The sequence below is a fragment of the Rhynchophorus ferrugineus genome, unplaced genomic scaffold (assembly GCF_030347505.1).
Source record: "Rhynchophorus ferrugineus isolate W39M unplaced genomic scaffold, kcgeb_rfMv2 rfM3, whole genome shotgun sequence".
Classification (NCBI taxonomy): domain Eukaryota; kingdom Metazoa; phylum Arthropoda; class Insecta; order Coleoptera; family Curculionidae; genus Rhynchophorus; species Rhynchophorus ferrugineus.
Window position 1 is genome coordinate 22441356 of NW_027472582.1, and position 12222 is coordinate 22453577.

Genomic DNA, 12222 nt, shown 5'->3' on the forward strand with positions numbered 1-12222 from the left:
ATGAAGATATAATGGCTGCTATACAGAAGTATTATTGTAACATTCTTCCATAACCACTGTAGTGTTGGAGATTTCAAGATTTATTAAAATAAATATTGGTTGAAACAAATTATACTGAAAATTAATGTATTCAGTGTACAATTTACAATTAAGTAGCGGATTGTTCTCAATTTCCGTTTTCCAGAAATTTCTGTTAATTTCATTTAATTTCCGCGAACTTATAAAATAACCTAGTATGTAACTGGCTTTAAATACTAAATAATATGGTTGTTTTAATTCATAACCACTCTGCACTCAGCGATTCTTGATTCTCACAATTTATTGGAATATTATAAAATTCTTGAACAAATTCTAGTCTCGAATCTACTTCTCGAAAATGACACAACATATTGAAGTTAACAACAGTCAATGAAGAATTTCCGGCACTTATGATTTTGTACAAATAATCATTTACAGTGGTTATAATATAATAGTTTAATAATGTCCTTAAAATAAAATTTTATTATAAAAGTATATAAGTAATATTAAAACAGCATGTGTATGCCAGATGTGATAAGTAAGGTATCTAACCGGAAATCCTTTTTGCTCTCGTCTCGACAAATCAATGTTTAAATTAAAAAAATTTAAGTAAAATAAAATTTTATGTTACTAAACCCTACACGTTCCAAAAAAATATTAAAAATGATATAAATATGTATTTCATAAATAACTGCTATAGAATGTATTATAGAACTAGAGTGAAAAATTACTGATATTCCAAGATATTAATCGATATAAAATTCTTATAATATAGTTACGTGTATAACATAAATACGTTATTTATTCATCTTCATAATGTATAACTAAATTGGAAAGAACTGAATAAAATATACTGTTTATTAATTATAAATCCAGAAGAAGCTACAAAGAAACTAAAATACAGTTAAAGAAGTAATGGTAATTGGATAAAAAAAATTTTATACTATTTTCACATTATTTTATTAAATTATACAAAATAAGAACAAGTAATAAACAATTAAAATATAATTAGAAGTTCATGTGTTTTATGCTACTGAGTTATATCTGTTATTTAATAATGTGTTATTGAACAAGTATATTTGGATTGGCAATCGTCAATTCTAGTATTCCTTGGATTAAAGGTATCTGTTTCATGTTTTGGTATCTCAGCTGAAGTTATAAAGTCGCAAAATGTGTACTGCAGATGCTCAAAGGCCTTAGCCATAAACTATTACAAGAAAGAAACTTCCATGCTTTGAAAAGTACCCCTATTTCATGAATTTCTGGCACAAGCATCACCTCACGCATCAAATTCAGGGTGTAAGACCACCAAAGACCGAATGCATTTGCTATGAATTAACATAATCTACTGGAATTTTAACAAAAGCTTGTAGTTCAAGGTGAACGGCCACAAAAGACAGATTGCAATAGTGCTGTATCCTTATACTATTGAAAGTTGGAGTCGCCAAAACTTAGGAAACCATATAGGGATACCATGAAAATTAGCTTTGAAATTTTTGGTTTGAGTGGTGTTACATCGCGCAACTGTTACATCACTGGCTGGAGATTACGCCACTTATCCAAGTCCGACCTTTTAGGCCTAAAATTTTTATGTAATATGCGCTACAAATAAATAAATTCCAATAAAACGAAACGACGCACTGCCAGTTCCAACTCTTATACGATAAATCAGTCGTCGGTTCTGACGTGTAATTTTTAAAATCAAAATCTGGCAACGCTGTATCGTAAAATGTCGGCAGGCAATTTTCAACCAAAAGACAAATCCCTAGCTTTACATCTGAGACGATAATAAAAAATCTAAACATTATGTAAAGTTATGTAATTTTAAGTATGTGTGTTATTTACGATTTTGTGTTACGTTCGGTTATTCCGGTATTGTTGGAATTATTAAAGAGTTATGGCAAGTTTGCAATTGTGAGAAATAAAAACCCAACATATGCGAAAATGTCATCATAACATAGATTAATAAAATTCGAGAATAACAAGAATCGTTTGTCATCCTTTTTGTTTGCAAGATATTAAGAATTTCGAAATAAGGTTTTAATAATTTTTTAAATTTCATTTTATGTTTAGTGAGTTTAGTAACGAAAATATGCAGCATTTAAAATGAAACTACATAATTTACATGGATGGAACACAAAGGAGAAATAGAAAAAATTGTGAATTAGGTGAACAGTGATGTAAATATTTTAAAGTGATGGATAAATGTTAAGGTGTTTAACGATTAATGTAATAAAATATGGGACCATATAATATTTTTGTCATTTGTATTTTGGTCATTTACCTTATAGACCTAAGTTTTGAAAAATTAATTGTTAATTTAATGATTGTAAATACATTATTTTGATATTATACATTTCTAAATTATAAAAAATACCTTATCCAATTATGTTCGTTATAATTTTGAAAGTAATCTTACTTACAATACAATAATTTGTTATAATAATCAGTGGTGTAGTAGTTTAAACTTACCAATACTTTGTTGATTATTGAAATTCAATATAAATTATATTTAATTAATTAGCAATTTAAGATAGATTAGTCAGTGCCAGTTCTTGAGATAGCTATTTTAATTTTTTTAATATACAGACATTTATTATTCCAATTAATGTCATCAATTAACATCAAGTACAATTGTAATCTTATATTCATAATTCTGTGAAAACAAGTTTTAGTAATATATTATATATAGATATAGATATATATTAGTTTAAATTAGTTCTTGTACTCTATTATGACAGAAACCACAGGACAATCACTAGTACTTGTTTTACATTTTCTCTTGAAATTGAAAAAAAAATAAACAAGCCAGATGTTAAAAGGAAACTAGTCAATTTAAAGTGAATACATCATTTCAATTATTTTTTTTTCTATATATATATATATATATATATATATATATATATATATATATATATATATATATATATATATATATTTAAATCTCCTTTTTACCAACGAGGATTTATTTGGACTGAACCTACAGTTTAACGTGGACTCCGAACCACAGTCCTCGGTATTAAGCTCTACCGTCTGGCGAGTGATAAACTTAGAAATCATCCCAGAAGACATCCGGTCGTACCCAGCCTGGTTACTGGCGTGACTGGGCTGGGTTTTCCTTGTCTGACTTCGCACTAGGACAATCACAAATATTAAACAATCACAAACATAAATTTACGACCGTGCACCAGCGGAATTCGAACCTGTCGCATTTACCACTACGCCAACCAAGCCGGCAATTCCATTATTTAGTTATAGTTCTTTAAAACGCATCTTTAAAAACACAGAACAAAGAACATATTGTATTAAAAAAGAATATATAGTTATTTCGGCCTATTATTATATATTAGTTAACAACATATTCCTTAAAAATATATCAAATATATTTTTCGGCATAGCCGCAAACGACCATTCTCCAATAAAGAGAAGACAACATATTATTAAGGATCCCTATATTATTAAAGATCTCTCATAGGTAATTGTAAATCCCGGAATAAGTCATGTGGGAAGTTAGCCTAGTTTCTGAAACAATTTCGTCTATTAGAACAGGGTTCGAAACCGAGACCGTGCAGTCATCAATTATTTAAAAGCCAAACAATTAATGATTGACGTGGCTGTACTACAAATTGACGAAATTCCAGTTCGATGACGTCAAGACAGGGCATTTACACAAAATAAAGCCCAAAATAACGGACATTAATCGAATTTTTATTATTTAGTAAAATAATATATATTGTCATTAATTTTGCCGAATTAATTCTTGTGGTAAAAGAACAGTGGAAGTATTGAAATAAAATTTAAATCAATTATTTTAGTTTTGATGTGAATTTATCTTGACCTCTTAAAATTTTATTTTTTTTTAATTTTTTTTTTTTGGTAATTTTTTTAATACTCTTAGTAATTCCGCAATCTGCCCAGAGGCCAATAAGTATCTTTTATGTTTATATTATATATACGTGGCACGTAGAAAATCACTTCATTAAGTGATCTCCTGTAGACAATACTATTTCAACGAATTAATCTTATTCTAAAGCTTATTCTAAAGTCTATACTTGTCCAATAATTAAATCAGATGGTGTTAGACGTTTTAGTCTACGCACTTCACTGTTACTTAGCATATTTAGATGATTATCGAGTACATTACGATGGACTGACACTCTTTCGAAGTACTTCACACAGATACATTGCATTACAGTCGTTATTGTGCATTTGTGCTGTGGTGGATATTCAATTACTCTATGTCCATACTGACTCCATATATATACTGCACTCGCATGACCTCCATCGGTCCTACCTAGTCCATATTGACTTCTTGCCTACTTCTTGTCAATGGCTACTGGTCTCGCAATGATGTGATACACATCTGCTTCCCTAAGTCCCATAAATAATTATCAAATTATCATTCATAATGCATGCTTCTTGAATGCTGATAATCTCGCACTCACTGAACAAATATTAGCTTCACAAGTTATCATCCCCAAATTTACCTCTTCTACACGAAGATCATTCACAACTTTGACATCTACTAGCCTGCATCGATTTCACATCTTTGAAATACGTCAACGTTTAAAATTATTTGCTTACTAAAATGTGACATACGCGTAAACATTACATTTCATTGTAAACTTGGAAGAACATCATAATCACGGCCATATAACTCTGTATAAATAAACATTAATAGATCATTCACAGAAGAATAAATTATTTAGTATCAATTGTCAAAATACTGCATATCAAACTAATATCGCCTTACACCTCTCGAAAACATTTTCTTGTTTTCTTTCTCAAAGCCACATCACATTCTTTTTCACCAATCTGGTTACGTTTACACAATATTTAAATAATTGTTCATTCATTTTCAAAAATATCTTGAAAACATCAGAATCCTACATATTTCTTTCACTGTTTTGTTTCACTGTTAATTTTAAACTCAAATTACATCGATAATCTTCCTTGAACAGCTTCTTCTTTCATAACCCAATAACAGTAAAGTTGAACAACAATACATGAGCACCATAAATCACTATGAGCGTATTATGGGTATAATTACACTTCTGATTTGCCAGAAATAAAAGTATTAAATGTTAACTAATTATAAGATTTTCAATAGATTATCCAGCAGAGACACACAAAATATCATACTGACATCAAAGTTGATTGTCCAACATCTGCTAGTAGCCAAATTCGATTAATGACTATATAGCCTTATACTAGCAAAAAGTCATATATTTAGGACTATTCTATGACCGCATATTTCAGAATTACTTTACAGATATTATCCCTGTAAATCTGTAAACCTCACGTAAAACATTTTGCTTTATAGGACATATCAACAGGTTGAAATAAAATTAATGTAGAGTAATATCGCAACATATTCCACTTAAAAAATCACATATGCTTATCATTTTTTAAATCATTTTATTGACATATTACTAATAAAACGTAAGCTATTGTCATAAAACAAAATTATTAATACAATTACATATTAATAATGTTTTAATATTGTTATTTCCATTAAGTACGTTTAATTAAAAAAGAAACTGTATAAAAAATCCAGCGTGCTATGATGAATAGTGATGGTTTTCTAATCACCGCGTAAAGAAATGTCTGCTCATCCTAACCCCATGGAAAATAGGGTAAAATTGATTTCTATTTGTTGATATGAGGCGTTTCTATGGAAGTTCATTAATTATAAATTTGTCTTTTGTCCGATGGGTATTTTCAGCGACGGTAAAAATAGGGACTAGGAAAATGTTAGTATTTGGTTGGTAAAAAAATAATTTCGGTGGTATATAAAAAGACATGCAATTTTATATAATTTTTTTAAAAGAATATTTAGAAAAAAATAAATTTTCAGAACACATCAACAAACTGCTTTAATAAACTTGATGACACGTAAATTATTTTCAACGCAGTGTAAAATATCTTTAATATAAAACTACAAAAATAAGTAGGTTTAACTTTAACCAAAACTTTAATAAGCCGGCTTGGTGGCGCAGTGGAAAAGGCGACAGGACGGTCCATCTACTCTTGCGATAGTCGCGAGTTCGAATCCTGCTGGGGCATGGTCGTAAATTTATTTTTATGATTGTTTACTATTTGTGATTACCTTAGGCAAGAGTACAAAATCCGACAAGGAAAATATTCCAGTCACGCCAGTAACCAGGCTGTCCGCCAGTCGGAAGGCTTAATGCCGAGGGCCGTGGTTCGGAACCCACGTTAAACTGTAGATCTAGTCCAGATAAACTTCCTAGTTGGTAAAAGGAGACTAAAATATAATAAAAAAACAAACTTTAGTAACCTATAGTTAAGCTATATAATATATTTCTAAGGTCGTCAAAAAGTAGGAACCATATCTAGAGAGTATGATACATTGTCCTAATTAAATAGGACAATCTCCTCTCTTACATATAAAGCTATATCAGACCAGACTGAAAAACACAGATCACAATGAAATCAAATTTTCTGATTTCTGATTATATAAGAACCAATATTAAAAGAAGCATTAGTGATATTAAACAAAAAATAAAATTATTGGAAAAACACTTCCCCCATACTGAGGCTTTTAATAAAACTTAATCCAGCAAAATATTGATGTTACATAAATTCAGGTTATTTCCTCATTAAAAACTTGCGATACTTTATTCTGAATCTATTAGAATAAAAACATAAATGAACAGCAGCTATACCTTAGTTTATAGCTCTATGGTTCTCATTTTCCAGTACAGTAATGGGACGTCATATATATTACTACAACAGACACGACGTACAGTGTTCCTTCACCTCTGGACGAACATGTTGACACGTTTTTTTTAGAAAACCAACAACCAAAATAAATAACAATTTTTTTTGTTCGAATAATCTTGTTCCGTTTATATTTTTCTGGTGTGAACTAAAATTCAAATAAACTAGCCGCACTTACTGAAGACCGATCAAATTTAAATACTAGTTTCATTCATATCATCTGTAGGGTTGTGATATTTGACTGATTCTAAGCTGTACGATTTAAACTGATGAGATACACCGTCAATTCTACATGACATTGAAAATTAAAAGTGTTCAGCCTGCTAAAATGGACGGCAACAAGTTGAATGGTAAAGATTTGAATCAAATGTTTATTGAATCAGAAATTTATCCTCGTTCAAACGGTAAGCTAATTTTAAAACTGATAAGCAAATTTAAGAACTGCACCTATAGAAATAAATAACATTTACATCATAAAATTGCATTCTGAAAAACATTGCTAATGATACATAGAACACAGGAATAGAAAAATTAACAATAAATGTCTTACTACATATAAAAATAATGTGATTATAATTCTACCATTTACTTAATATCTAAATTATGCAAATTAATTATTGAAAATAACCGTTATTGTATTAAAAATAGAATGTTATATCAATTGAAATATTACCAATTAATGTCCTAAATATCTACTACTGTGACCTTCCTGAAAAAGATATGAAATAATTACAAATCGACAAAATATAATCTTCGACCTACTTAAGATTTGATTACAAGACTTAAAGAGTTACGTAGATAACTTATGCGTTATTAACCGAAACAAATTAGAGCCAGAACGGACAATGTTTGGTGAATATGAGAGTTAGCTTTACAGGTTTTCACACTTGTATGAATGTTTTATTTGATAATTAATTGTGATTGACTAATAGACAATTGGTTGAATAATTAAGTTTTCATTATATTTGAGCCGAATTTTTGTCAAATTATTTTAAAAATACATTCCTTAGTATTTATTTGATATACTATAGAATTCAAATACATTTTTAAAATTCCAGAAAGCTTTCTGTATTCAAACATTTGTGTTAAAATTGACTGATATGTAGTACATTGTGTTAAAACACTTATTAATTTATGCAAATAGACTTAACATGAACAATAGAACTTAACATATTAATAAGATCCTACTTAACGAAATGCTTAAAAACGATATTATTAACTTAATATTATTTAATATTTATCATAATATATAAGCGTATGATTCTGACATTATTAAATTCTAATTTTGACATTAATCTCACTTCAGTCACACCTTGTTTCTAGATATTGTATAAACATACATTATCATTATACATATATACATGTATATTTCCTTATTTGCTTCATTTGTTTCTCTTATGACCACTTTATTTATGGGAAATATCTTGATATGAACCTATAGTTTGAGTTTGATTAAGCTAATGCCCTTGGTTATATTATGAATAACAAAATCATTCATCGCCATATAATACGTACATCATGTTCAAACTCACAATTAGCGTTGCAATAATTATATAATAAATAAATATATAAATAATACATATATAAAAAATTTTAAAAAAGCAAACATCTGCAGTTGTTGTTTATTTACCATTAAAAAACACGTATCGTCGTATGTGTTTAGATAAAAAAATATTCAGTCAACGTTTCAAAAATATCTACATAAATGATAATTCGCAAAAACAATAGTAATTTTATGTCCTCTGCACCTATGGAGTAGTAAATATAGTAATCGAATAAAGCAAATTCAAGTCAAAGAATGAAGCTAAAATATGTTTAATATTTCTTCAGACGTACAGCATTAATATGAGAGTTCTGTTAGCAACACTCTACAAAGATTGAATATGCGAATGCCGAACTTGGTAAAATCAGCTGGATAAAGTGTATTTACAAAACCATCAGTTGTTCTTATTGATGTTGCCTGATCTGGCTGAATAATCTAAAAGCATCATTTATTTGATGCGAAATTAAAATGCTGTCAAAATATTTGTGGATGCAGTTATTCAAGTTCTTTATTGTTAAAATTGCTCGTTCAGAATGAAGAATGGGGTTTTGGTCGATGTATTCTAATAGAATTCATGTATTCTAATAGGCCTCCCAGAAGACCTAACCGCTCTCATCAAGTCCTATCTCTCGGACAGATCTTTCCAGGTCAAGATCAGGCCATCACTTTCCAATCGTAAACAAATCGATGCTGGCGTATCTCAAGGTTCCCCGCTGGCCCCAGCCTTATTTAACCTCTTTATTTCAGATATGCCGAGAAAAGAGCATATTGACGTCACCTTTTACGCTGACGACACTGCTTTCTTCACGGCCGCCAGGTTCGAAGTCACAATTCATGAACGTTTACAGAAGCAGCTCGATCATGCGGTCAAGTGGTTCAAATTCTGGAGGTTGCAAATCAACCCCCTGAAAACCCAGGCCATCATTTTCCACAAGAAGCGTTACGCACTGCGCGTCTCGCAACTTAAGATCGACACCGCAATAATTCCATGGCTGGATAACGTCACGTACCTAGGTCTTCACTTCGACCGGCGGTTCGGTTGGCATTCCCAAATCCAGAAAGCAATCCAAAAAGGTTCGGGGATAGCAAACCTGCTATCTTCTCTGATCTGCCCTTCTAGCAGACTTCCCATCTCCATCAAATGCTTATTTTACAAGATGTTAATTCGGTCCGTACTCCTCTACGGATCTAATGTCTACTTCAAGTTTGTTACACCCAACCAGGTCAAACGGCTTCAAGTTTTGCAAAATAAGCTCCTCAGGAGAATATTAAACGATCCATGGTTTGTCAAAAATAATCAAATTCATAGGGAAACTGACACTCCAGAAATCAAGCACTTCATATCTCAATCATTCCACAAACAACAACTCAGCTCAAGTTCTTCTGAAAACGCGCTTGTTCGCGAGCTGGTCGATATGCTGGGAGCTTAGCACCGCGTCACCACTAAGCTCTCCCCCTTTTCCAGGCTGAAACGACCTCATCCGTCGCTACAGTCATAACTTTTGCCCCCCTACAACAGTACCCAGTTGTGTGTTAACTCAGGTTCGCGAATCAATAGAATCGCCGGGCCCTCGTGCCCAATAACGGCTGCCCGATCAGCGGGTGCCATATCCCCAAATTTAATGCAGTAGCAGTAGTGATCCACAGGGGTCAACTGTGAGGCGGTTTCGGTTTAGTGTATTGGTAAGCCCAGAGGCAGTCCCACATAACCCGGTCCAACTTGTCACTCGAGGGTAAGTCTCCGCGACCAGGTATGCGTCATGCATTCCACCGCCTGGTTTTTAGGCCAGAACAAAAAAAAAATTTAATAGAATTGCAATGCCTAAAATATATGCGTCGATAATGAAATATAGTCCTTCAAATAAAACAGCCTATGTACGGCATAGATGACATCCAATTTACCACCTAATGCAGTTTTTAAAAATGTGAAATTATTTTTATTCCGATTTATATAGATTTTTCCTCCTCATTGTTCCCTAGTTAAAAAGAGGCATAATGCAGCCTGATACGTCTGAACATCTAACCGAATTAGCCTGTAAAATTGATTTCTATTGGTACTGCCACAAAATGTCTACAATATTCTTCAAAACACTAATGATAATAATCAGAGGTTATAAACCGGCAAAAGTTGTAAACCAAGATTCTAAGTTAATGCGGCAACATTGCGACGCTCTAACGTCATAAATGTTGATGACGAGAATTAGCTGCTCTATTTAATAGTCTATAAATATGTTCACAAATATTTCTAATATATTTATACTCTGTATTATATTCTCTATATTATCTCTATATTATATATTATTCTCTGTGTGGAAAAAATATTAAAACACATTTAAAATTACGTATAACATAACAATATCCAATAAGTCAATTAAATATTCACATTATTATTTATTATCTATATACTATCTATATTTGTTTATATCTATATACTCTAAATAGTGCGAGAAGCTAAACATATAAACTTTAAACATAATACACAAGTCATGAAACACATAATGACAATAATATTTCAGGCATATTGATATTCTTAATACGACAGCTTGCAGCTCTATCGATTTAAAAATGCAAATATACTCTAATAATGAACGTAACGCTTAAATCAAAAATATACCTGTTGAAGTTGTCACTTTACAACGAATGCTAATGATGATGATAAGAACTGTTTATATATTTTATTATAAATAGGCTTACAGCGATATATATTGGAAAAAATACAATATTAGTGTATTATTTAATTAAATATTAACGTAAACAACAGTAAAAAAATTATCACCTGACTATTAAATTCCAGCCTATAAAAGTCGACTTGGGTTGGTATGATACAACCGGTACATTCAATAAAGCCTATACTGATCTATAAATTACGATTCTATACACATCTAATATATAGCCCGTCGCAATGTTGCCGCATCAACTTGGATTCAGGATCATCAGAATTTTGGTTTACGTTTGCTAGTTTATAAACCCTAATTATTATAACTAATGCTCAGGCAACAATTTCTAAACAATTTTGACAATATGGTCTACTAGGACCAATCCAAATCGAACTTTAAAATCGGATTCGGTTACATGTTCCGACGTATCAGACAACATTCTATCATTTTAACTAGGTGAAAATGAGAAGAAAAAATTCACTCCGAGTTTGAGACGAATTTTATATAAATTGCAATTGGCAATATATTTGACGTCATTAACGATGTTCATTGGTTGTTTTATTGAATTACAGCTTTGTATATTATAATTCAAGAATTTGTTGATTATATCAAGAAATCATCTCTATTTTACAACATAAAAAAAATGTCACAATTCAGACTACCCTCTTTGTTACAACTTTGTCCTGTTATATATTTGTATATATTTCTGCAACTCTACAAAAAATCAATTAACATAAATATGTTTCGAGCTATATGACGATTATTTTCGAAATTAAAAAAAGAAACATAACAAAACTTATTCCGATTTATATAGATTTTTCCTCCTCATTGTTCCCTAGTTAAAAAGAGGCATAATGCAGCCTGATACGTCTGAACATCTAACCGAATTAGCCTGTAAAATTGATTTCTATTGGTACTGCCACAAAATGTCTACAATATTCTTCAAAACACTAATGATAATAATCAGAGGTTATAAACCGGCAAAAGTTGTAAACCAAGATTCTAAGTTAATGCGGCAACATTGCGACGCTCTAACGTCATAAATGTTGATGACGAGAATTAGCTGCTCTATTTAATAGTCTATAAATATGTTCACAAATATTTCTAATATATTTATACTCTGTATTATATTCTCTATATTATCTCTATATTATATATTATTCTCTGTGTGGAAAAAATATTAAAACACATTTAAAATTACGTATAACATAACAATATCCAATAAGTCAATTAAATATTCACATTATTATTTATTATCTA

At 30.6% G+C, this 12222-nt stretch overlaps 1 protein-coding gene across 3 annotated transcripts in view; it reads left to right on the top strand.

Moving 5' to 3' along the window:
- The first annotated feature begins 6790 nt into the window (after positions 1 to 6790).
- The window catches only part of LOC143192787 (anoctamin-4), a 34700-nt gene continuing 29268 nt past the window's right edge, over positions 6791 to 12222 (top strand). For 2 of the 3 annotated variants that reach the window (XM_076398456.1, XM_076398457.1), the window contains exon 1: positions 6796 to 7166. In XM_076398456.1, the coding sequence (XP_076254571.1) occupies positions 7055 to 7166 (112 nt within the window). In that variant the 5' untranslated portion in view covers positions 6796 to 7054. Of the gene's footprint in view, positions 7167 to 12222 lie in introns of all 3 variants that reach the window. The other variant, XM_076398458.1, reaches the window with a different exon arrangement.